The sequence below is a fragment of the Monodelphis domestica genome, chromosome 6 (assembly GCF_027887165.1).
Source record: "Monodelphis domestica isolate mMonDom1 chromosome 6, mMonDom1.pri, whole genome shotgun sequence".
Classification (NCBI taxonomy): domain Eukaryota; kingdom Metazoa; phylum Chordata; class Mammalia; order Didelphimorphia; family Didelphidae; genus Monodelphis; species Monodelphis domestica.
The window spans coordinates 79,956,242-79,984,152 of record NC_077232.1 but is presented as its reverse complement, the minus strand read 5'-3'; the positions used below and the strand labels follow the sequence as shown (position 1 = coordinate 79,984,152).

General features: G+C 34.3%; 1 protein-coding gene across 12 annotated transcripts in view; it reads left to right on the top strand.

Annotated features, from left to right (window-relative positions):
• LOC100022326 (DNA polymerase nu) overlaps positions 1 to 27,911 on the top strand; it is a 479,612-nt gene that overhangs the window by 3,286 nt on the left and 448,415 nt on the right. For 9 of the 12 annotated variants that reach the window (XM_056802319.1, XM_056802316.1, XM_056802317.1 and 6 more), the window contains exons 2-3: positions 5,035 to 5,129; positions 17,409 to 17,554. In XM_056802319.1, coding sequence (XP_056658297.1) covers positions 17,422 to 17,554 — 133 coding nt within the window. In that variant the 5' untranslated portion in view covers positions 5,035 to 5,129; positions 17,409 to 17,421. Of the gene's footprint in view, positions 1 to 5,034; positions 5,130 to 6,736; positions 7,801 to 9,968; positions 10,409 to 12,325; positions 12,555 to 14,609; positions 16,474 to 17,408; positions 17,555 to 27,911 lie in introns of those variants that run through there. The other 3 variants (XM_016423361.2, XM_056802322.1, XM_007496850.2) reach the window with 2 other exon arrangements.

Here is a 27,911-nt window from a genome sequence, read left to right as displayed (position 1 = left end):
GTCTACTATGTGTTTGTCAGATGTAAGAGATGTGGTCATGGCCTAGTGGGTACAGAGAGAGCCTGGAAGTCAGGAAGACCTAGGCTTAAGTAGTGTTTGTATCACATATTGGCTATGTACTCAAGGTATTTCACTTACCTCAAAGTGCCCTGGACAACTCTGATGCTTTAAGTTGGAGATCATTGGTCATCTTCCTTAGAGAATTTCCTCTTCTAGGAGTTCTCTGCACCAAGCATCTGACCCAAAAAAGAAAATGAGCTTGGCATTCTGGGAGACTTGGGGATACATATATAAAAAATAATATGGTTTCTTTTTTCAAGGAACTTAAATTCTACTATAAGGCTGTAACATGCTCATAGATAAGTAAATTCCACATAGATGGAAGACTCTCTATATATAGTCAGTTGGTGTGGTTTGGCCCTTCAAGATATTCTTAAATTATAATCCTTTCTTAAACGGAGATAGAGGGATAGGAGTCAGGAAATAGACAACAGGCCTAATTGGGTGATGAAAAGAAGAAAACTCTGAAGATTAGCTTTAGATCCAACTATAGATTACTATTATTGATTTCATTCCCTTTATCATTATTTTTACAAAGAACATAGGAGAAGGCAAAGAGAAAAAGAAACATAATGGGATATTGTGGAGGTCAAAACTATAACAATCATACCTATATATGCTAATGGAATAAAAACTGTAGCAGCATGAACCATAATACTTCTCAGCAATATCTTGTTTAAAAAGCTCACAGAGTTTAAATGATAGATTGAAGTAGAATCTGTTATACTTCAGCAGAGTCCAGTCAAATAGTCTTGACTATCTAGGTCTCAGAGAAGGCAATCATCAAAAGAGAAACAGTTTAGATATAAGGAAGGAAAGTACATTTTGCTTAAAGGCACCATAGATAATGAATCTATATTAATAATAAATATTTGTTATACCTAATGGTATATTAGGTATACCCAGTTATATAAAGAAAAAGCTAATACAAATTTTATAATGCGATATTTGCATTAATGGAGCTGCATTTTACTAAATAAACATTAATAATTTATAGACATAAATAGGAAACAATAATTAGATTAAATAAATTAATTTTAATTTAACTTTACTGGTATTGAGATGAGTTCATGACCTGGGGGATGGTGGAGAAGAGAAATGTTATTGTCCAGAAGAGGATATTATTATCTGAGGGCAGTTGCCCTTCTGGAGTTCTTTCTCTTTTTTTTTTTCCCATCCCTTAACACCACTGAGTCCTGTTTGAGATTCACCAGGTTTAAGTTTTACAAGAAACCTATTCAGTGATTTTCATTTATGTTTCTGTGCTGTGAGAGAGCTATGCCAAGACTCAACATGAGATCCTTTGTTTCAGCTGGAGTGAGCAAATGCTTTCAGAGATTATGATGCCAATAAGTTCTAGCAAGTGCATTCAATACCAAGCAAACAGTGACTACTGCATCAAATTTTTTTCTCATCAAAATGTATCAGATATCAAATTCAGATTTTGAAATTGTCATGTGCCAAGGTTTGACTGTATAAATATAGTATACAGGATAGCAGCACTTAATATGGGCACTAGTTTCCCCAAAGAATTCTGCTTTTACATTGCCTGACCAGTATTAGGATGGCCCTGCACTCTTTCTCTCTTTAAAAAAAAAAATTTTTTTATTAATTTCTTTTGATTTTTATATCATCAGAATTTCCTTTGGTAACCACCTCTTTTTCCCTTCTAGAGCACCATGCCATATAACAAATAGCATTCTTTTTAAGTCAAGAGAAGAAAAAGAAGCACAGTTAATCAATTTATTTAAAAAGTCTAAATATATGTGCATTGCATAACATTTGCAAACTTCCCACCTCTGCAAATTAGTGATTTGGGAGAGTCTTTTCATATCTTTTCTTTGCGCCATACTTTATTCTTTATAATTTTGCAACATCAATTTCTGATTGTATGTGTGTGTTTCTTTCGATATATATTGTTGTAATCATTGTGCGTATTGTTTTCTTGGTTCTGTTTATTTCACTGTGCATCAGTTCATGTAGAACTTCAGATTCATCTTACAGTCCTGCATATTTCATTACATTTATGTAGCAGAATATTTATTCCTCATTCAGTGGGCATCTACTTAATTTTTAGTTTTTTGCTCACAAAAAGTACTGCTTTAAATATTTTGGTATATATAAAGACTTTCTTTTTATCAGTTTCCCCCTTTAGGATATAAACCCTATAATGGAATCTCTGGGTCAAAAGGAATAAATAGTTTAGTCACTTTATTTGCATAATTCTAAAATGGTTGTTCAGTTCCACCAACAGTGTACCCATATGCCTATCTTCTCACAACCCCTCCAATATTGATTATTGCCTTTTTTTGGGTCATCTTTGCCAGTTTGCAAGATGTAAGGTGGAACCCTCAGGATTATTTTTACTTGCATTTCTCATTATTAGTGATCTGAAAAACTTTCATATGGTTGTTAATACTTTAACATTCTTTTGAGAAATATTCCTATTCTTTGACCACATCTATTGGAGAATGGCCATTGGTTATATCTATATCTGTTAATTATTTATTTACATATCTTGGATATTAAATTCTTATCAGAGAAATTTGGTGCAAAGATTTTTTTCCCAATGGACTGCTTTCCTTCTTATCCTAGGTGCATTAATTTTGCCTGTGCAGAAGCTTTTCAGCTGAATGTAATGAGTTATCTATTTCGTCTTTTATAATTGCTGTTATTCCTTGTTCAGTTAAAAACACATTTCCTACCCATAGATGTGAGAGGTATATAGTTTTGTAAACCTTAAAATTCCTTAGACTTATAAATGTTGGAAATTTCACCATTGGGAAATTTCATACTTGGAAAATTTCTTACTGATAGTCAGTCTATTGGAATGTGAACCCCGTTGGCATGGGAGGTTCCTCCTCCTCCCTTCTTAAGATTACTTTAGGACAGAAACCTTTTGCTGACCAATGGAAAGGACTTCGACCTATGCTTAAGCATAGAACAGGAATTTCTTTGAGTCATGATTGATTTTAGAATTGATACAATGGAGATACTTGGAATCAATCTCCACCCTACTCAGTCCTAACAGGATTGAGGAAGGGCTGCAGCATAGATCAAAATTTAATTATTCCAATCTCTACCCTACTCAGGTTAACAGGATTTAGGAAAGGCTGTAGCAAAAGATCAAAGATTTAATTATTTGAAAATATGACCTTCAACAGACATGTGCAAAGCCAGAGACCTCTGGGCGGTCCTGGGTTAAGCTAGAGCCTCCATTGGCACAGGGAAATTGATGGACAGTGATTGGTAGATGTGAGAACTGAGGGGAGGGAACTTGGATGGTTTCCTTAAAGATAGGGGGGTCTGAAGACTCAGGAGGTGGTGGTTGAGGAGTTTGTCTGAGTGGTTGGAGTGTGCTCTGAGAAGCTTGCTCTGAAGGAAGCTGAAGGTGGGGGCCTCTGAGACTGTTTCTCCATTTTGGTCACGTGAGTAATAGGGACTGATCTCTTTTCTTTGCCCCAGCTATCTAAGGGCTTGGGCCTTTTGGCCCAGCCTAAACAGAAGGGGTATTTAAGCCCTATTCCCTTCTCTCCCCTTTCTCTCTCTCTCTCTCTCTATCTCTAATTCCTTTCTTCCTCCTGTTTGTGATTAAACTCCATAAAAGGTTGACTGCTGATTTGAATTTTCATTTAGGAATTACATAGCTGAATTCCTTGGCGACCTTAAATTAATATATATCAGTCTTTTAAAGTGATTTCCTTGTCACAGTCTGCTTTTCTTCTAATTAAAAAAAAATTAGGATCTTTATCCTATATCCATTTAGAATATATTATGGAATATGGGATAAAAATATTAGTCTAATAAGCCTAATTTCTGTCAGATTTCTTTCTGATGTTCCTCACATAATAAATAAATACTTTGTATTTTGTCAAATAGAGTTTTTTCTTAAGTAATTTATGTTTTCCACTTACTAAACATTGAGTTGAGATCCATTTTTTCTAATTTTTTCCTTGTCTAGTCTGTCCTTTTGATCTTTATTTTTTAAACCAGCACCATATAGTTTTGATAACTGCTTCTTTATGATCTAGTTTGAGGTCTGAAAGTACTATTCTCTCTGTTTCCTTGCCTTTTTTCATCATTTCCCTGGATATTCTAGTTCTCTTTGTTTTTTTTTCCAAATGAATTTTTTTACTATTTTTGAAGTATTGTTAAATATCCTCTTGATAATTTGACTGATAAAGTATTGCAATCTAATTTAAATTTGGTTGTATTGTCATTTTTGTTATTTTGGCTCAGCCCAGCCATGAGCACTGAATATTCTTCTAGCTATTTAGGTTGCAAGGAGCAAAACATCTCTGATTAAGATATTTGTAACTTTTTCTCTTGAGTTTCTAGCTCTAAATGTAGCCCAGTTCATTAAGCAAAGGAAAATACACTTTTAATATATATAGTTCAGAATGGGGTAGGATGGAGGAAGAAGACTTTTAGTAATGTATCTCTTTCTCTTGTTCTCTGGATATATATATGTATATATTTTCTGTCCAGTGATACCAATTAATTTACATTTCCCAGAGGAATGATTACACTTGAAGTTACAACATTCTAAGAAGCAAACAGTGGGGCAGCTAGGTAGCACAGTGGATATAGTGTGAGGCCTGGAGTCAGGAAAACCTGGGTTCAAATCTGGCCTCAGAAACTTCCTAACTGTGTGACCTTGGGGGTAAGTCACTATTAACCTCAATTGTCTAGCCCTTGCTTGATATTGAGGCAGAAAGTAAGGGTTAAAAAAAAAGCAGCAAACATAGCCTTTGAAACAAAATAAGAAAGGCTAAATATATTTCAGAAAAGAAAGACACTATTGGCAGTAATAGTTTAAGGGTCCCTACAAGAGGTCTTTGTGGCAAGAACATTTCATAGGAGACCAAAAATCATAAGTGAGAAAGCCTTCTAGATAGAATAAGTAGATCAAAACCCTTTGAGTTTCTTAAAAAACAAAAAAAGACACTAAATCAATTTTTTTTCTTTCTACAGGGATTGTTTTTTCTCTCTTGATGATATCTACAGTTTGGGAAGGCACATTCCTGTAGTATAAATTAAAATTTAAGAGTGACAGTTAAAGCTAACAGGTAACCAATTTTGGTATATAATTTCTGAGATAAAATATGCATAGATTTCACATTTTGTTTTAGCTTTAAGATTGACCTAGCTGTTTTATATTATTACAAATTTATAATTTAAAATTACAAACTTACCTTTTAGGTATATGTTTTTTCCATGATCCCTAAAAGACTTGAGGGAGTTGGAAAGAACTAATCAAATACTAGAACCTAGTAAATGTTTGTTGAATCTACTTTAACTGTACTTCACCCATATTGATGAAGAAGTGTCTAGTTTTTCTTGGGCTGGGGGTGGGAGAAGATAGCTAGCAAGTTCATCTTTCAGAATGTAGATCTTATGAAAACTGAGTAACTTGAGCCACTTCTGAACATTAAATAATGCATCTGTTGAAAGTAATGTACTTTCTTTTCTTTTTTTTTTCCAAAATAACCTTTACCTTCCATCTTAGAATCAATACTCTGTACTGATTCTAAGGCAGAAGAGCAGTAAGGGCTAGTCAATGGGGGTTAAGTGACTTGCCCAGGGTCACATAGCTAGGAAGTGTCTGAAGCTAGATTTGAACCTAGGACCTCCTGTCTCAAGGCTTGACTCTCAATCCACTGAGCCACCTAGTTGCTCCTGAAAGTAATATACTTTAAAGAATGGTTTCATTTCCTAGGTAATCCCTGCTTTAAGAATTTAAAAGTTGAATAAAAATTTCAAATAATCAGCCTGCTTTCCTTATGAATACTAAGCACACAGTATTTTAAGGATACTGATCTGGAAATATGTGATTTATAGACTATTAATATATTGAATGATAGTATCTAGGTTTTCCAATGCCTATTGTAAATTTTAATCTGAGTTTTCTTTTAGGGAAGGAGTGGTGAGAAGGATACAGTTTGTAATTTGAAGTGATATTGGACAAGACTGCGACACATACTATAAATATTTAGGAGAACTTTCAGGGGTCAATTGAGAATTTGGACTATTTGTTCCAAGTGCAAAACTCTAATAATGTTGTATTAGAAATTGCAGGAAAATTTTCAGCTATTTTTTTCCCTGAATAAAGTGAGTTTTCTAGTTTGATAAATAAGACTCTCCTTGGTTGTAAATTCATTTCAGATGTTAAGCTCCTCATAATTGTGCTAGGTGCTGAGGATATAAAGACAGAAGAGAGGCCTTCTCTTCCCCAAGGTGCTTATATTCTACCAGGGAGATAAAATTATATTCACAGGTAAAATATAAGGCATAATTTGTGGAGAGGGCACTAACAATTGGGGGAATCAGGATGGGGTTTGCAGAAGGATTGATATGAAACTAAAATGAAAGTTTGATTTATATTTCTTCTATCATACATGCAGATTGTATGAAAAAATATGCTTTCCACCAGAATCTTAAATTTTGACAGACAAGTAATGTAGGTATTGAGGAGCTAAAATGGTGTGTGTCATTTGTCATACCCTCTAAAATCAATATTTTTTACTGTCTAAATCATTTACTTAATTTTCATCAAATATTTGTTATCCACTTTGTAGGTAGGTAGTGATGTAAAAATAATGTGCTATTATTACACAAATTTATTTTGGTTATACAACCTATTCATTTGTGATCTAATACTTGGTTTTTTTCATAGGAAATACTATAGTTTTTAAGAAAAATATCTTGTTTTTTTTGCCAATGGATTTAAAGTGAAATCAGTATCCTGTGTACTTGTTGCTTGGATTCTTAAAAAATATAAACCTGAATAATAATCTGTTCATAACAAAGAGTTTTGGCAGTTAAGACATGAGTTGTGGAAATGAATTTGTGGATACTTTAAAAAAAATTGGTTATCCAAAGAGTGATAATCTTAATGGAGAAGATTTTGACTGGTTATTTGAAACTGTTGAAAATAAATCTTTTTTGGAGTGGTTCTGTAAAAATGTGAATGAACAGCATGTATTGACTGAAAAAGAATTGCAAGCTTTTAGCACCCTTCAAAAATCTGGCAAGCCCATCCTAGAAGAACAAGCATTGGATGAAGTTCTTAAAACTCGTAAAACTTCTGATCTAAAAGCATCTAGTTTGGAAGGAGTTGAGCTAGAAAAGTTAGAGACTGAACTCCAAGCTCTTCAGAAGTTAAAAAATCTAAAAATTCAGCGACGTGGTAAATTCCAGTTGATAGCTTCAGCAAATAGTCATAGATCACTCCAGTTAAGTGCTAAAGAAGAAGAAGTTGCTAAAAATTTAAAGGAGAGTCAAGGATTTCTAAATGCTGTAAATTCTAAGATAACTAATGAACTTCAAGATCTTATTGATGGAGTTGAGAAATTGGCATCATTCTTTGGTTGTTTAGAGAGAAAACAAGGAACACCACCAGTATTTTTATCTCAACTTGCCTTGGAAAAATACTTAAGCCAAGAAGGACAAAGCACAGTAGCATTAACTTCATATACCAAAAAACATTTCTTCCAAGGTATACAGGAACTAGTTGAAAGTTCAAATGAAGAAAATTTTCAGCTTTTTGATATACAAGCATCATCTGTTTATGATGATAATGATAATGAAGCTCATGAGGAGAGACGGCTTGAGATGGCTAGGATGCAGCTGGCTTATGTTTGTGGCCAACATCAATTAATTCAATTGGAAGCAAACAAATGTAGCCTTCAATCACGTATAAAATGGGCAGAGGAGACTCTTCAAACCCTGTCTGGCAAGGTAAGATAAAAAAATTAATTGTGTCATTTAAAGAAAAAATTGTAGTAAATACGATTACTTAAAAAGGGGATAGTAGAGAACTGTATTTATTGCCAATTCGTCTAATGAATAGGTGTTATATGTAAGTGTTTGAAAATTTTAAAGTGACCATGCAACTTTAAACATTAAGACCAAATGAATTAAATTCTATATGTTTATTAATAAAAAGCATGTATATTACTGCTTATTTCCTATTTTGTTAGCTAATTTCTATATTTTTATATGGTCACAGTGCATATATTCTTCTAGTTCTCTTTTGTTTGCTTCACATTATGGCATATCTTTCCCAATTTTTTTAGGTTCCTCAAATTTATCATTTTTATTGGCACTGTAGTATATTCCATTACATAGTAATATACTGAAACTTATACAAACATTTGCAAACATTTAAGTAGTTTCCAGTTATTTGAATTAAAAAATGACTATATATGTCTGTGTCTGTATATATTCATATATATATATATATATATATATACACAGATATACATTTTCCTTTTTTTCTTAATGAGAATTCTTTTATGGTATATTCTCAATAGAGATTATTGACCAAAGAGCATGAATATTTCTGTGACCTTTGTTGTTTACCACTAGTTTGTTCTCTAAGAATATTTTGTTAATATTCAATTCACCAGAAATGTGAAAGAATACCTACTTCTCTGCAGTCCCTTGGGTATTGAGTTTTTCACCTTATTTTTACAAAGTGATCAACAATTGATTACCTTATATAAATTAAAGCCTGAAATATTGGAGATAACTCAAGACTCGCATCAAATTTTATCAATTTGAATTTTACTCATTTAAATTTGTAAACATTGAGATATGGACATAATTATAATTTACTTTTAAAAAAGAGTGGTGGTCCTAGTGTTTTTTTTTTTAACCCTTACCTTTTGTCTTATACTTTTATTGGTTTTAAGGCAGAAGAGTGGCAAGGGCTAGGCAATGGGAGTTAAATGACTTGCCCAGGGTCACACAGCAAAGAAATATCTGAGGCTACATTTGAACCCAGGACTTCCTGTATATAGGCTAGGTTTTCAATCTACTGAGCCACCTACCTGCCCTGTGATTTTTTTATTCTACACTTTGAGTATTCAACTTCTGTAGTGACCTTTGTTGTACATCGTTGGGGTAGTTATATTTAATAGAAGTTTTGTGTTACTGTTTTAAGATAGTGACTATATCAAAAAACATTTATAAAAGGTTCTAAATAATGTCAGTCAAAAATGTATTATAATCAACTAATCGTCTCTAGGAGACAGGGTCTCCTGGTAGAATTCTTTCTTTACCTAAGAGAACAAAATATTTTAAAAGGTTTAGCCAGTCCTCATTTGCATATGATTAATGTACTGATTACAAAAGATTATGCCTCTTAATTGAAATGGGTCTTGGCATACCTTGTGATTAGTCCGTATTACTGTATGCATTTAATAAAAATTATTTTTAAAAAACCCTTACCTTCCACCTTAGACTCAATACTGTGTATTGGCTCCCAGGCAAAAGAACAGTAAGGGCTAGGCCATTGGTTCTCAACCTTTCTAATGCCGTGACCCCGCAATACAATTCTTCATGTTGCAGTGACCCCAAACCAAAAAATTATTTTGGTGGCTACTTCAAAACTGTAATTTTGCTACAGTTATGATTCAGAATGTGAATACCTGATATGCATTACGTATTCTCATTGCTACAAATTGAGAAGTTGAGAACCGCTGGGCTAGGCAATGAGGGTTAAGTGACTTGCCCAAGGTCATAGAGCCAGGAAGTGTCTGAAGCCAGATTTGAACCTAGGACCTCCCATCTCTAGGTCTGACTCTTAATCCACTGAGTCACCCAGCTGCCCCCATTAAAAATGATTTAAAAAGTAAACATTCAGCAAACTAGCCTTTTCTCCAATTCCATTTATTTTTTCATTTCCAACTAATTTTTTAGATGTTTGACATTTTTTGTCAGTATATTTGCCTTCATAATTACATTTGATTTAGTTTAATATTAAAATTGATTTTCATTTTCCTGAACACACACACACTAACTGATAGCATAGGTTGGAAGTCAAAATGAAAGATGAGAAATTTGAAAAGTGTTTGTTTTTGAAGTTCCCAAGTTTTGTGAGTTTGTTGTTTTCGTTTGTGTAGGCTCTTGACAAAGAAAATTTAGAGGCTGAAATTTCTGCCTTCAGCAGTGAGATTCTTAAACTTGAAGAACAAATCACCCAACTGAATAATAAAACATTGCCTGCTGTGGTGAAAGAAAATGCTCAATTATTGAATATGCCTGTTGTGAAGGGAGATTTTGATCTGCAGCTTGCTAGACAAGATTATTACACCTCAAGACAAGAATTAGTTCTTAACCAGCTGATAAAACAGAAAGCATCTTTTGAACTTCTGCAGTTAGCATATGAAATTGAATTGAGGAAGCATCGGGATACTCACCGGCAACTTGAAAGCTTGACTCAGGAACTTAGTCAAAGTAATACTATACTGCATCAACGATTAGAAATGTTAGCTGACCCATCTATATCTCTGCAGACTCATCCAAGGAATACTATTGATGCCAAGGATTGTTCTACTCATAGGTATGTGTCATTATGCTATCACATTGATGTTTTAAGGGAACTTTTATTGATAGCAAACAGTGGGATCTTATATTTTCTATATCTTTTAGTTAATTGTCTTAACTATAAAGATTTATTTTATAAAATATTATTTGTGGAAAAACTATGCTTTCTCTTGAGAAGTAGCATGATGTAGTAGGCAGAGAACTGGACTTGAAACCAGTCATCTGATTTTAAGCTTTACTTCTTTGTGACTCATCACTTGTGGGCCAGTGCAGTTACAAGTAGATTAAAACATAATTGAATAGGGGCAGCTGTGTGGCTTGGGGAATTGAGAGCTTTGTCTAGAAATGGAAGGTCCTGAGTTCAAATCTGGCCTCAGATACTTCTAGCTGTGTGACTCTGGGCAAGTCACTTAATCTCAATTGCCTAACTCTTACTACTCTTCTGCCTTGGAACAAATATGCAGTATTGATTCTAAGACAGATGGTAAAGGTTTAAAAAAATAAAACAATTGAGAAATGTTTAACAAAATATGCAAAAATATGATACAGCATAGATAATGTTAACTTGAGGTTTTCTAAGACATTATTCATCAGGAGGGATCCAGGGATCCCTTTCTGTTTGAGTTTGACACTACTGATCTATGCTGCTCTCTTAAGAGGTTTCAAAGGAGTGGTAACTCTCATTGATAGAGTTTACTTACTTGAGAGTTACTTATACCATTGGAATTGGAACAAGTATCTCTGTATTATCTTAGGCCCTTTGATGCCTCTAATGTTTATGTAGTTTGTTCTCTGAGAATGTTTTTAAGAGAGAGAAAAGTAGGTATATAGGTTAGTACTTATTCATATTCTCTCATTTACCCTTTTTGGTTAATAATATCAGATTTTTTTCCAAGGCTTTAATATCCTGCCCTCTCGTGGGCCTTAACAATCAATTCCTCAATGCCCTCAGAATTGTCACTTCTAGCATGGGAAGTATGTATTTTTGTCCTAATCCAGCTGTTCATCCTTTCTTGATTTTCTCTAGCTCTGTGACTACTTTTTAAAAATACCCTTACCTTTTGTTTGTATCGATTCCAAGATAGAATAGTGGTAATGGCTAAGAAAAATGGGATTAAGTGACTATCTACTTCTTCATGTTGCAAAGTGATTAATTAGAGTTCAAATGAGACTTCATTGGTAAAGAGTGTGTTATAAAAATCTTGCTAAATCCTTACCAAGCTCTTAAAAAAAAATCAAAACTTATATAACAAATTTTTTCTTTGAAAGAGTATAGGACAATCGTTATATAACTAGAAACTGGTTGCCTTTATTTTCTCCATCTTCCAAGTTAAAAAAAGTACACTACCTTTTTTCTTGTTGAAATCTGAAAATGGATTTTGTGCTTCATCAGGACTTAATATCTTCTCTACAGGATTGCACTTAGTAGGAATTAGCCAGATTTTACCTGTGAAAGGAAATCTCACTTTACTATATCTCAAAAACTGGTTTGTTTGGGATGAGATTAATCATAATAACTCACATTTATATAGCACTTGGAAGTTATGCAAAGTGCTTTCATCATTGTCCATCATGATGTGTTGTTTACCCCATTTTATAAAAGATGAAACTGAGGCTAGGTTAAGTGATTAGCCTTCCAGCTAGTGTTTGAAGGAGGATCCAGTTATATCTAAGATTTGGTAGAAAATGGAAACTGGGTATTTATATAGTGTAATTACTTAGAATAATGTAATTGAGCAGTTTAATAGTTATATTAAATTATGTTTTAGCTTAGCTATCTTGTCCGATTTAGTCTGATTCAATAGCAGATGAATTAATTATTTTTAAAGCTATATCCAAAAGAATCCCAAATAGAATGTTTTACCTTTAAAAAATAATCGACTTTACAATTGTGTTCTATTAACCTGATAATTTTTTGAAAATACTGGTTTAGGCTTTATCAGCTTTTAGAAGGGGAAAATAAGAAACAAGAGTTGTTCAGAACATATGAAGGTCTGGAAAATGTGGCTCAGAGACTGAAAGAAGATGTTTCATCTGCACGAGATCAACTGGCGATAGTTGCTCAAGAACATTCTCTCTTTTTGTCCAAACTGAATAATGGTGTGGACATGCTTTGTGATACGTTATATTGTGGAGGAAACCAGCTTTATCTTAGTGATCAGGTTTGTATTGGCTTTGTACTGGGTTCTGCATGTAGGAGGCCCTTAATTTTTTTTTAATAGTCATTATGATACGTTGGTCTAGTAAATTGCTTAAGATTCTCAGCTGTATCAAAAGACAAGTGAAATTCCAACTTAAATTTTACATATTCTCTGTATTTGAATTTGTTAAAATTATTCTTAAAGGAGACTTAAATATAGGTTACATTTAAAATATAGATTTTGTACATAAGGTACTTTAGAAACCATCTAGTCCAACTCCTTCATTTTGCTTATAGGGAAATAGTCCACAAGAAGTGACTTTCTTCAGGTCACACAGTTAAGTCAATAACTGAGCTGAAATTCAAATCTAAGTCCTCTGGCTCTAGAATGGTTTACACTGTATTATCCGACCAGCTGGAGTTTAATAAGAGTGATATTCTATGGTTTTATTTTCTCACACAAAAGGTCATATGGCAGCTTCTGAGGAGTTATAGAGACCTAGCCTGTATACATCCTGTGTAACTGTTAGTGGTGAAGAGGTAAGCCAGAGTCAGGGGTAATAGAATCAAAATTATCAGCTTGAGAGTCACAGTTTTTTGAGGTTAGTCATTGCATCAGAAAACTAGTTTATATTTTAAATTGACAAGTAGCTATAGAATTTCCTTCTTTATAGAAACTTCTTGTAGTTTCCCTAAATTCCATACTGATTAATTGGAATATGTGAAAGTAACCAAAATCTTGGATGCTGCCCATAAAGTTTATATTATGATTAGGAGGATGAAGCATGTGTGCAAGAACATGAAATCATAATTTGCTCACATTTGTAGTACAATAATTTTTTAGGGAGTATTGAGGGGTGTCAAAATATATGATAAAATAATTACAAAGCATCGTATGTATTCCAAAATGATATATTGTAGTGCAAATTTAACATATAAATACTGAGGGAATATAGGATAAAAGATCATCACAGTGCAAAGGCAATAAACAAGTCTTCAAGAAGTAAATTGAATTGAGTCTAAAAAATGTTGGTGAAAGTGAATTGAAAAGGTAACAAGGACATTCTGGAATATAAAATGTAATAAATTGGAGATATGTATTAGATGGGAATGAATAAGTTTAGTGGTGGAGAAGTTGGTGAATAAGATGTAAGGGCAGGAGAGTTAAGGATTAGTCAGTAGGAGACTCATTCTGCACGTTTAAGCTGAGAGGAATCGATTTGATGCATATAAGCCACTCCCCTTAGACTTGTGCATAGGTAGTTAGAGTTGTTTAAAAATGGAATGAAATGCTTTGGAAGATGTTAGGCCACTGGTCATCTTCAGGCATGTGTTAGATTACCACTTGTAAGATTGTTGTAGAAAGGATATAGAACTTTTAAGGGCCTCCAAAACCCTTTCCATTTCTTAAGATGACTGTGGTTCTGTGTAATTATGTTAAAATCAGTAAAGAGCTTAATTACATGCAATAGGTTACAATTGAAATTCTATTAATAAGTATTTGAAAAGAGGATTTGCTTTAGATAACTCATCAAGGAACAAGGTTCTGCAGAGCAAAGACCATTGAATTATGGTTTAGAAAACTTGATCCTAAGCCTGGCTTTCCCACTAACTAGCTGTGTGATTTTGAGCAAATCATTTAACCTTCGTGAGCCTTGATCTCCTTATTTTTATTTTTTTTTAACTATTACCTTTCATCTTATAAGTATCTATTCTAAGGAAGAAGAGCAGTTAGAGTTAGGCAATTGGAGTTAAGTCACTTGCCCAGGATCTCATAGCTAGGAAGCCTTCTTATCTTTAAAATGAGGAGTTTGACACTAGGTGATCTCTAGGTCCCTTCTACCTCTTTGTTTCTAGGCTGTGGCCCTTAAAAGTTGACTAATCCAAATCAGAACTACTAAGTACTTGTAATTGCATAATTTTGACTACTAAGTACTTGTAATTGAAAATAGTTTGCATTGAAGAATTGTGGAACTGACAGTTAAGTCTCTGAAATTACTTCTCCTGTAAATTGTTTTGTAATACTAAGTATGTCTAAGCTCTATGTAATCGAAGTGTATGTATATTTTTCTTTTAGGAATTAAAGGAGCAGTTTCATCAAGTTGACTCTCATTTGAAAAAGCTAAATCATCTGCTTATGGACATTCTTGCTAATGTAAAGGCAAAGAGAAGAATTTTGGCAACTGATAAACTATATCAAATGGAACGAGAATTATATGTATATTTTTTCAAAGATAAAGAATATTTACGGGATATTGTGGAGAATTTAGAGAATCAGTTAAAGATTACGACTATTGGTCTTGAAGATCAAGAATGAAATTACTGAAAACCAGATATTCCAGTATCATATGAAATTTGTATTATTCTGACATAGGAGGGGGCAATTTTTTTGTTTCTTCTTATGCAATATACTGGTCCAAAGTACCAGCACCTTTTAGGAAAAGAGCTTTTGCTTTGTGAAAGGAATCCCAGGTGGCCTTTCTCTGTTTTCTCTCAAGCAGTAAAAAAGTATTCAGTTATATTGTAGTGAAAATATTATACTATTCATTTAGATTTCTTTAGTCTCTCATTTTGTCTTTTTTTAATGGAAAAGTTAAGCATTTAAAGCAATCAAAAGATTATTCAAGTCCCCATTACAGATTTATTACTTAGTATATACTATTGAACCATTTCTTCAGGTGGCAATGAAACATTTTTCATTTGCCAAAGCCATTATAAACATTCACTATAAGTATAATGATTATAGTTCCAATTTATTTAGCACTTTCTGGTTTACAAAGTGATTTACCTACATTATCTTTTTTGAACATTATATCAGCACTAAGGTATGTAATGCATAGCATTATTCTTATCATTCCTGTTTTATAGATGAAAAAATTGAGGCCTTGAGAAGATGTGGCTTGAGCAAAGGTTATAGTTAGTAGGTGACTATGCTAGGTATTGAACCCTGGTCTTCTGACACAAAATTCACTGATTTTACATTCCATTGTAACTGCTTCTCATTGTAGAATTTAGGAATGATGCTTAGGTTGAAAAGGAGGCTACCCTATTAGCACTAGTGGTGATAAAGTAATCCTTTCATTGTGTTTTATAGTCTTAAGAGAGTAGTGACTCTACGTAACTGCTGTTCACCCTGCATCATAGGGAAAAGGACTTTGAAGCCCACACTTTTTGGTTTCTTAATCGTGACGGGCATTGTGGAAACTGGTAGAATAGTACAGATATTGACGATACTGTTATGGCTTACAACAGGGCTCCTGAGAAAAATCTCAAAAATCCATATAAGGAGTTCTTTAGAGAAATGAAATCAAATTGTTCTCTCTCCAAGGATTTACTCATTTTGTTAAGGTGAAATTCCAGATATATGGTTGCAGTATATTAAGGTATATCAGTATAGCATTTTAATTAATTAAAATAATATAGAAGGCATTTATATTTTACATAGAAGTCCTTTAAAATAGTTCAAAGAAAATTACTCATCATCACAGGTACTGAATGCTTACTTTATATATATATATATATATATCTTTATATATATATATGAATATATATGTTTCTTTGTGGTTTTATAGGTTTTGGAGTAGAGAGTCAGTATTCAAGAACATACTTTATCTGCTTTCATAATCTTTAAGAATATTCCTTATCTGTTTTTTAATTAGGAATAACAGCTTTATTTTAGCTTTTTCCTAGTCTTTACAGAACAATTGATATCTGAGCTATAATCACGAGAAAATAGGGTTAAAATCAAGTGTGAGATACTCTGTTGATACATGTAGCCTTTTTAATCTAAATTTTTTTTGTTACTACATTTGCTCATTACTAAAAAATTATTATGAATATTTTTATTAAAATTAAATAAGTATATTTGTGATTCTAATTTCTTCTAAACAATTTATAATAAATCTTGTATATCAAATCAATAAATGTCAACTTTATTTCCAGCCCTGTTTCACCAAGATATTAAGTGTACACACATATATGCGCTCTCTCTCTCCTTTCCCCCTATCCCCTGTCTTTCTTTCTCCTCCCATATTAACAATGTGGAATACTAAGAGTTGACATTTATATAGTGCTTTAAAGTTTGCAAAGCTTTTTACATGCACTGTCTTCTTTAATACTGACAGTAAACCTGTATGGTAAGTACTACAGCTATTATTCTCAATCTCCAGATTTGGAAATACTCAGAGACACACAGGTACTTATGTCAAATGTAGCATTCCTTCTACTATACTATGATGCGACTTTTTGGCATGTTTATACTAGTACCATCTTTCAGAATTGTTTTTAGCTGACTATAAGACACTTTATTGTCCCATGGCAACTTCAGTATTTTTCCCTATCTTTAGTTATCCATCTGGGTCAGCAATATGAGCTCAAGGAAATGAGCAGTTAGTATCTGGCATGGGAGTGGGGAATGTGGAGTGGAGGGAGAGGTGAGAGAGAGAGAGAACAGAAACTCAAATATAAATGCTTTTTATATTATTTATATTTTATATTTTATATTATACATATAATATATATTTTAAATATAAATCTATATTTCTCTACAGTTCTTTAAAGATTATCTGTTTTGAAGTTCAACCTTTAGTTGAACTATTCACTAAAATTTAGTGAATAGAGTACTAGATTAAACATGAAATTACTGAAAATTCTATTCTTCACTCTGCAACTGATTGATGCATTGAATATTTTAATTGGGTCATTTAACCTCTACCCTAATCTCTTACTGTCTTTATAGTGGGGCTAATTGATATGTATCTTGTGGATAATGATATTAAAAGTCTTAGTATACAAATTTATTTGACTCAAGTAATTTAGATGTTTTCTTCATAATCCTACTGGCTCAACTAATACACAGATATTGTTTTATATTTAGGACATGTGAAAATATGGAAAATTATGAGGGAAATGTAGGCTTTGACCTCTCTAAGATGCCACTATCAAATATTGCTCAGAGGATTATGGCAGCCATGCATTCATTTGATTTAGAGGAGAATAAGAATTTCAGAGAAAATGAAAAAAGTGAGTAATTTTCTATAAAGCTTTGAAGTTTTCTAGTTAATTTGAATTTTAAGTACTTCTAAGAATAACTCTTAAAGTGAAAATATATTGCAAACCTATCATTTAAGAACTTTAAATTGTGTTAGAAAAGCACCAGATATAACATATTGAATTTCTTTTTAACACATCAAAGCCAAACAATTTTTTTCTAGCTTAATGCTATCTGAGCCTTTTAATCTGTTGAATCTCTTATTTCTATATTCGTTCTGCTTTTGGACTTTTATTTATTTAAAAAACCCTTACATTAATTCTAAGACAGAAGAGTGGCAAGGGCTAGGCTACTGGGTTGAGATTGCTCAAGGTCCCACAATTAGGAAGTATATGCAGTCAGATTTGAACCCAGATATTCTTGACTCCAGTCTTGGTACTCTATCCATTAGGGCCTTACTGCACTTGTTCTTGGACTTATAAAGTTTCATCTTGCCTATACCAAGAAGTATACTTTATACTTATAAGATGAAGCTGCTATTTATGAATTTTTCTGGAAACATACGGGCTCTTTCATAGTTTTTAGTCATGGTTTTCAGTCATTGAATCCCCTAAACCAGTGATGGCCAACTTATGGCACTGGTTCCAAAGATGGCATGCAGAAGTCTCTTTGTGGGCACATGGCTGCCCTTCCCCCCAAGAGTTTGTTACTAGAAAGGCAGAGGAACTTGGATAGAACTGTTCCCCTCCTCTCCACTGGACCTGAAAACATTTTTTTCACATCCTCCACCCCTCTGCCTTAACAACCCAATGGGAGTGCACAGGGTATAAGGTGGGTGGCTCACAGGTGGAAGAACTGGAGGGAAGCAGAGCACTAGGGCCACTCCCCTCCCCCTCTCTACACTTACTGAGGACATTCCTCACTTCATCAGGCCCTCTTCCCAGCAGCCAAATGGGAATGCTTCCTCCTTTCCCTGTGTGGGGTGAGGGGCAGAAGGATTTGCCTAGCACTCAGAGGAGGGGGCTTATTCTACTTATTCTGTAGTTGTGGGGTGGGCTTGCTATCACTGCCATAGATTAAAACCCATTCACATTCAAACTTCCTCAAAATCCTAACTTGCCATTTAGAAGAGATAACAATATTTTTGTCATATTGATACTTATTAGCAATTAGAAGAACTAGGTTTGAATTTTAGTCCTATTTTTGACTTGCTTTGTGATTAGCTTATTATGAGTACCTGAGTTTCCTCACATATAAAATGAAGGCTTTAGACCAGCAATGGCAAACCTTTTAGAGATTGTGTGCCCAAACTACACCCTCCAACTGCCTTTGAGGCCCCCCCCCCACATTACCCCAGACAGAGGATGGAGGAAGTGCTCGCATTGGGCTGCTGGGTAATGGGGTGGGGCATGTGGAGAAGGGAAATGGAACAGCCCCCTCTGGTATGCCAGGGCACACATGTCATGCCTTTGCCAACATGGCTTTAGACTATATGATCTTGGGGTTCTTTCCAGCTCTAAAGGCTGTAATCCTGTGAAATAGAACCCCTCAATTATCAGGATACTTGTTCTATATAGTAAACCATTCATTATGTACCATTCCATAAAAATTAAAAAAATTTTAAACCAATTAATCCATTTTCTTTCACACTTCTCCATTGGGAGGTGTGGGGGGGAAGAAAAACAAAATCTTTGTAACAAATGAACCATAGTTAAAAGCTAATTCCTGCTTTGGTGTCTCAAAAAGTATATGCCTTAATCTATATCCTAAGTCCACCATCTCTGTCAGAGAGGTTCTGTTCTATAAATAATTTAAAACCACCAAATATTCACAGAGACACAGCTGAAATGCATGGGTTATCAGAAATAATTTCGCTACTAAGCCAGTTTAAGTTATAAAATTGCAGGTCTTACCAATATTTGTAATTTCAGTTTCCCTACGGAATAAATACATATAACTGAAGTGCTATGGCCACAATTATATTACAAAGGAAAGAATAATTTGTGACTAAACAGAAGTGCAGAAGGATATTGCAGAAATCCTAGAGAAGCAACATAGAGGACTAAATTTGAGGACAGGCCCTTTCTTACTCTGTAGGAGCTTAAGCAAGTTACTTAAACTCTGTGTGTTTCATCTACAAAAGGAAAGAATTTGGAATAGATGTTATTTGTCTTTTCTAGCTTTAAATCTATAAATTTTTTCACCTCTTTTTTGTCAGATATTCTGAACTTTAAAAAAATTCTTGAAGCTCACCACAAAATGAATATGTTCTTGATTATATATATTCTAAAGTTAAATGGGGATCTGGGGATGTCTTTTGAGGTATATTCATGCATCATTGTGAAAATCAGTGCATTGAACTATATCTCCTTGTCCTAGAAGTAGATTGGATTTTTCTAGAGCAATATTGAAGTATGAGAGGGGTTAAAATTATGTTTCTAGGCCAGAAAACAACCAGAGAAACCACTTAGCTTTCTAAAGGGAAAAGATTCGATACCTAATATATATATATATATATGTGTATATATATATATATATATAGTTGTATAAAGGTTCTTAAGACAAGGCCAGTGGATGCCAACTTTGGCAAGTTGTATCAAAGGATACAGGCTGTTTCTTGTCTGAAACTCATTCTGGGCACGTGGAGTAATGCACAGTGGACTGGGTATACAGAGTCAGGAAAACTTCAATTAAAGTCACACTTAAGACAAATCACTTAACCTCCTCTCTGATCTTTATTTATTGGTAAAGTAGGGATACTTGCATTTCTCTCACAGGGTTGAGGCGAGGATCAAATCACAAGTGTGTTTGGCATTATTTTCAGGTGCCTTTTCCATGGGAACTGTTATTATTTCCAATACAGGGCTGGGTTTTACTGAAGAGATATTGTGCCCTGCATCAACACAGGGAAATAATTGCACTGATAAGAACACAAGTTCTTGGTGTATTAAAGAGTTTTAGATTCATAATTGCTTGCTGTCCACTATTACATAGTCCTAGAATAGAGGTAGGAGGGACAGTAGCTACTACATGATTGAATCCAACTACTCGCTCTACACATGATGAAACTTAGGATTCAAACTTAGTCCTTTTAAAATAGTATAGAAAATTCAAAGAAAGCAGATAACATATTTAGGACTTATTATAACCTTTTAAATTTAGAACATTTAGAAAATTAAAGAACCTGCAGAATTTCTCTTCATTGTGCCCAAATATTTCACTCTAAAAGCCAAGTTGGTCTGCTTGAGGGATCTAATTGGGAGTAGTTCTAGTACAGTTGGTCTGAGTTCTTTTGTGTTTGAGGCTTTCTGAAAGATTATGTATTCCCTGCTGTCAGACGCTCAAAGCTTAGTTTTTCCTAAAGCAATTGGTCTGGATCTCTCTCCTGTCACACTTTATCTTGTATTATGCTTGTTTGTATGCATGTGGTGTCTTCCAAAAAGAAATGTAAGTTCATTGAGGGCAGAGGAATGTTATCTTTCATTTTAATTCCCCCACTATCTAGTATAGTGCTTTGCACAGAACAGGCACTTAATAAAGTTTCTTAAGAGTGTCTTTAATTAAATTCTAAACTCTCCCAAATTCTCAAAACCCTTTGGCCTCACACCAGCTTTTGTTGGGATCTGTGTCTCCAGAGATTTGGAAGCTCCTCAGAATAAACTTAAAAATACATTGATCTTGCATTTCTGTAAAAAACAGTCACAAGAATTTAGAAAACATTGAAAATCTGATGAGAAATATATGAAGGTGAAAAATAGCTAGTAATTGTATGTGTTCAAGAATACCTTATAGATAGTAACTCTGGGCTGTTTTTTTTTTTTGGGGGGGGGGGTTATTTTGGAACTTATAAGGAAACTCCTAATTACCAGTCATAGTCAGTTGCAGAAGTTTACTTTCACTATAGAAAAAAAAGATAGGAAGATAATTATAAACAAAGCCTTGCACAGGAGCTGCAAGCATGATATTTATCTTGAGAGCTGGCCGTGAAAATCTATTAAGATTGATAGATGACTGAGCTATTACAGAAGGTAAAGGAAATTTTTCAGGGGTCTACAGAAAGTATTTTTTCTGACTTTCTCTATGTTCTTTACTAAAGTCCATCTCCTATCTCTTATGTCTTTGCTTTGGCCCTTTCCCATGTCTGTAGTTACTGACTCCTTACCCCTACATTGTTGAATTACTCTCATCCTTAAGAGTTAGCTTAGCTACCACAAGACCTTTCCTGATTTCCCCACTTCTTTGTAACTGTTGGTACCTCCCTTCTCATAGTACCTTATATTTAACTACTCTAAGTGTGTGTGCATGGACTATGTGTCTATAAGAAAATATATTTTATGTACATAAAATATAGTATTTATACTGTATTTAGTTTTATATACATTTATCACCCCATTGTAAGTATAAATTATTTCATTAATTGTACTCTCTCCCAAGCATATAATATAGTAGATGCTCAACAGATACTTGTAGATTGATTGATACCAGTACCGCTATGTAACAATTCCTTGAAAGGATGGAAGAAGAGCTTTAAGGCAAAGAGAGAGACACACACACACACAGAGACAGAGAGAGACAGAGAGAGAGAAAGACAGAGACAAAGAGACACAGAGAGAGAAACAAAAGAAAGAAAGAACCTGTGACCTGTGATCTTTTTCAGGAGATTGAAGGGTAGAAAAATACATAAAAGAAGAATTGACCACTGACTTCTGGAAGCTAAGTAATAGCTAAAACTTCTCAGGAAGGACACTGTTCCTTAAACTCCAAGGAAAAAATATGTGGTTGTACAAGTGGTCTTGGGAGAGACTCTTCCAGTAATGGTCAGAGGAAGAAGGGACTAGAAGATCAAGTACTGGTTGAGGTTGATCACTGTATTAGGGGAATTAACTGAGGGTTATGTTCATTGAAAGATCAGCTCAGCCAATTTCCTCCCTCTCCTTCCCCTACTCCCTCTCCTTCCCTTCTTCCCTCTCTTTCCCCCGTCCCTTTCCTTCCTCCCTTCTCCCTTCCTCCGTCAGATGGTTCTTCAGATGGTATCACTGGAAATCAGTTCTGAGTGAGTATCTTGATATATCAAACAGATAACTCACTCTGATAAGTTTAAACAAGGGGTTTATTTAGGAGAACGGGAAAGGTAGGGGAAGTTGATGGGAGAGAGAGGGTTTTAGGTTTCCCTAATCCTAAAATACTCCTAAGATGAAGGATGGTGGAATAGAGTCTAGAATTGGGAAAATGACTAGCAGGCTTGAAGATTTTAGTCACTTGAGTCTTGTAGGGAGAAAGCAGTGAGAGCAGGATCATTCAGTCCTTACTCCTTTCTGTCTCAAGGGCAAGAGACCAAGTTTCTCAGCTTGGCTGTTCCTTCTTCAACAGTCCTTCCTGGTCACCATTTAGAATGCTTTCCTTGATTGACAGTTCAGCAGGTTTTGCTTCTCCAGCTCTGTTGCAGGCTTTTTCAATTCTCTCATCCACAATCCCCCATTTTTGGCTTTGACAGGATGCAGCCTGCATCCTGTATTGGCGTTAGTTACCTCTTAAGTTTGTCTTGACAAATTCCTAACCATCTATTCTTAACTCTATATTATGTTAAATATTCCTTTACCCTCCAAAACAATAAACCCTAGCCTGACTTAACTATTCTGTCTAACTTATTCTATGCTAGGTTTGGGTATAGGAAAGTGGCTTAGGTAATAGGAATTTTACATGAATATAGTTTTGAACATAATAGTAAAACATGTAACAATTTGAACATTTTAAACAATATTTTGATCATGTAACTTCTTATCTCCTAATGTCTATAACTTATACTAGGTAAAATTTCTATGACTAACAATTGTAACTAACGTTATTATGTAACCTAACTTCTATACTTAATTCTATATGTCTATCCCTACATTCCCTAAGAATTTTGAACAATTTTTCTAAGCTGTCCCTGTTGTTAGTAATTAGAGCATTAATGAATTACTCTTAATATAGTCTGTTAGTACATTAGTATTTACATATGTACATAGGTTTGTATCTGTAAAGATTTACATATGTACAAATATAATACATTGTTTTGATTTCTGTGCAAACTCATGCAGATAAGAAATTTTCTTTGTTTGAATTTTCCACAGAAATTTATACATATGTCAATATGAATTTGTGTTGCAATTATGCATGTTTTATACTTACCCATTCCATGAGATTTTCTTCCACATTGTATTTCTGTGTAGCATGTAGTATGTATATGTGAAATTAATGTGTATGCTGCATTCTTTTTATTTTTATTTAAACATTATTTTATTTGGTCGTTTTCATACATTATTCACTGGAAACAAAGATCATTTTCTTTTCCTCCCCTCCCCCCTCCCCTTCCCCCCCCCCCCCCCCCCGCCTTTCCCTCTCCCATGCCCGACGCATGATTCCACTGGTTATCACATGTGTTCTTGACTAGAACCCATTTCCCTGTTGTTGGAATTTGCATTATAGTGTTCATTTAGAGTCTCTCCTCAGTCTTATCTCCTCCAACCCTGTAGTCAAGCAGTTGCTTTTCATCGGTGTTTTTACTCCCACAGTTTATCCTCTGCTTGTGGGTAGTATTTTTTTTTTAGATCCCTGCAGATTGTTCAGGGAAATTGCATTGATACTAATGGAGAAGTTCATCACCTTCGATTGTACCACAATGTATCAGTCTCTGTGTACAATGTTTTCCTGGTTCTGCTCCTTTCGCTCTGCATCACTTCCTGGAGGTTGTTCCAGTCTCCATGGAATTCCTCCACTTTATTATTCCTTTTAGCACAATAGTATTCCATCAGCAACATATACCACAATTTGTTCAGCCATTCCCCAATTGAAGGGCATCCCCTCATTTTCCAATTTTTGGCCACCACAAAGAGCGCAGCTATGAATATTCTTGTATGTGTCTTTTTGTCCATTATCTCTTTGGGGTACAAGCCCAGCAGTGCTATGGCTGGATCAAAGGGCAGACAGTCTTTTATCGCCCTTTGGGCATAGTTCCAAATTGCCCTCCAGAATGGTTGGATCAATTCACAACTCTACCAGCAATGAATTAATGTCCCCACTTTGCCACATCCCCTCCAGCATTCGTTACTTTGCATAGCTGTTATGTTAGCCAATCTGCTAGGTGTGAGGTGATACCTCAGAGTTGTTTTGATTTGCATCTCTCTGATTATAAGAGATGTAGAGCACTTTTTCATGTGCTTATTAATAGTTTTGATTTCTTTGGCTGAGAACTGCCTGTTCATGTCCCTTGCCCATTTGTCAATTGGAGAATGGCTTGATTTTTTGTACAATTGATTTAGTTCTTTATAAATTTGAGTAATTAAACCTTTGTCAGAGGTTTTTATGAAGATTGTTTCCCAATTTGTTGCTACCCTTCTGATTTTGGTTACATTGGTTTTGTTTGTACAAAAACTTTTTAACTTGATGTAATCCAGATTATTTATTTTGCATTTTGTAACTCTTTCTAATTCTTGCTTGGTTTTGAAGTATTTCCCTTCCCAAAGATCTGACATGTATACTATTCTGTGTTTGCCTAATTTTCTTATAGTTTCCTTCTTTATGTTCAAGTCATTCACCCATTTTGAATTTATCTTGGTGTAGGGTGTGAGGTGTTGATCTAAGCCTAATCTTTCCCATTCTGTCCTCCAATTTTCCCAGCAGTTTTTATGAAATAGTGGATTTTTGTCCCAAAAGCTGGGATCTTTGGGTTTGTCATATACTGTCTTGCTGAGGTTGCTTGCCCCCAGTCTATTCCACTGATCCTCCTTTCTGTCTCTTAGCCAGTACCAAATTGTTTTGATGACCGCTGCTTTGTAATATAGTCTGAGATCTGGGATTGCAAGACCCCCTTCCTTTGTATTTTTTTTCATTATTTCCCTGGATATCCTTGATCTTTTGTTCTTCCAAATGAACTTTGTTATGTTTTTTTCTAAATCAGTAAAAAAAAATTTTGGAAGTTCCATGGGTATGGCACTAAATAGATAGATGAGTTTGGGTAGGATGGTCATTTTTATTATATTGGCTCGTCCTACCCATGAGCAGTTAATGTTCTTCCAATTGTTCAAGTCTAGTTTTAGTTGTGTGGAAAGTGTTTTGTAGTTGTGTTCATATAGATCCTGTGTTTGTCTCGGGAGATAGATTCCTAAGTATTTTATTTTGTCTAGGGTAATTTTGAATGGGATTTCTCTTTCTAGTTCTTGCTGCTGAGCTGTGTTGGAATTATATAGAAATGCTGATGACTTATGTGGGTTTATTTTGTATCCTGCAACTTTGCTAAAGTTGTTGATTATTTCGGTTAGCTTTTTGGTTGAATCTCTAGGATTCTTTAAGTAGACCATCATGTCATCTGCAAAGAGCGATAATTTGGTCTCCTCCTTGCCTATTTTGATGCCTTCAATTTCTTTTTCTTCTCTATTTGCTACTGCTAGTGTTTCTAATAGAATGTCAAATAATAGAGGTGATAATGGGCATCCTTGTTTCACTCCTGATCTTAATGGGAATGGATTTAGTTTATCCCCATTGCAGATGATATTAGCTGATGGTTTTAGATATATACTGTTTATTATTTTTAGGAATGACCCTTCTATTCCTATGCTTTCTAGTGTTTTTAGTAGGAATGGGTGTTGTATTTTATCAAAGGCTTTTTCTGCATCTATTGAGATAATCATGTGGTTCTTGCTGGTTTGCTTGTTGATGTGGTAAATTATGTGGATAGTTTTCCTAATATTGAACCAGCCCTGCATCCCTGGTATAAATCCTACTTGATCATGGTGAATGATCCTTCTGATCACTTGCTGGAGTCTTTTTGCTAGTATCCTATTTAAGATTTTTGCATCTATATTCATTAGGGAGATTGGTCTATAGTTTTCTTTCTCTGTTTTTGGCCTGCCAGGTTTTGGAATCAGTACCATGCTTGTGTCATAAAAGGAGTTTGGTAGAACTCCCTCTTTGCTTATTATGTCAAATAGTTTGTATAGTATTGGGATTAACTGTTCTCTGAATGTTTGATAGAATTCACTTGTGAATCCGTTGGGCCCTGGGGATTTTTTCTTAGGAAGTTCTTTGATGGCCTGTTGGATTTCTTTTTCTGATATGGGATTATTTAAGAAAACTATTTCTTCTTCTGTTAGTCTAGGCAATTTATATTTTTGTAAATATTCATCCATATCACCTAGGTTGGTATATTTATTGCATATATTTGGGCAAAGTAGTTTTTAATGATTGCCTTAATTGCCTCTTCATTGGAGGTGAGATCCCCTTTTTCATCCTTGATGCTGTTAATTTGCCTTTCTTCTTTCCTTTTTTTAATTAAATTAACCAGTACTTTGTCTATTTTGTCTGTTTTTTCAAAGTACCAGCTTCTAGTCTTGTTTATTAGCTTAATAGTTCTGTCACTTTCTATTTTATTAATTTCTCCCTTAATTTTTAGGATCTCTAGTATGATTTTCTTCTGGGGGTTTTTAATTTGTTCATTCTCAAGTTTTTTGATTTGCATTTCCAATTCCTTGGTCTCTCTCCTCCCTAATTTGTTAATATATGCACTCAGGGATATGAATTTTCCTCTAAGTACTGCCTTGGCTGCATCCCATAAGGTTTGAAAGGATGTTTCGCCGTTGTCATTTTCTTCAACGAAATTGTTAATTGTTTCTATGATTTCTTCTCTAACTATCCGATTTTGGAGTATCCTGTTATTTAATTTCCAATTAATTTTTGATTTGGGTCTCCATGTACCCTTGCCGATCAATATTTTAATTGCCTTGTGATCTGAAAAGGCTGCAGTTAATATTTCTGCTTTTCTGCATTTGAGTGCCATGTTTCTATGACCTAGTGTATGATCTATTTTTGTGAATGTGCCATGTGGTGCTGAAAAGAAGGTGTATTCTTTTTTGTCCCTATTTATTTTTCTCAATATGTCTATTAACTCTAATTTTTCTAAGATTTCATTCACCTCTTTTACCTCTTTCTTGTTTATTTTTTGGTTTGATTTATCTAAATTTGATAGTGGTTGGTTCAAGTCTCCCACTAATATGGTTTTACTGTCTACTTCCTCCTTCAATTCTCCTAGTTTCTCCATTAAAAATTTGGATGCTATATACCATTTGGTGCATACATGTTGATTAGTGATATTTCCTCATTGTCTGTACTCCCTTTTAGCAGAATATATTTACCTTCCCTATCCCTTTTAATCAGGTCTATTTGTGCTTTGGCTTTGTCAGATATCATGATTGCAACTCCTGCCTTCTTTCTATCAGTTGAGGCCCAAAAGGTCTTACTCCAACCTTTAATTCTAACCTTGTGAGTGTCAACCCGTCTCATATGTGTTTCTTGAAGACAACATATGGTAGGGTTTTGGGTTCTAATCCAATCTGCTATTTGTCTACGTTTTAT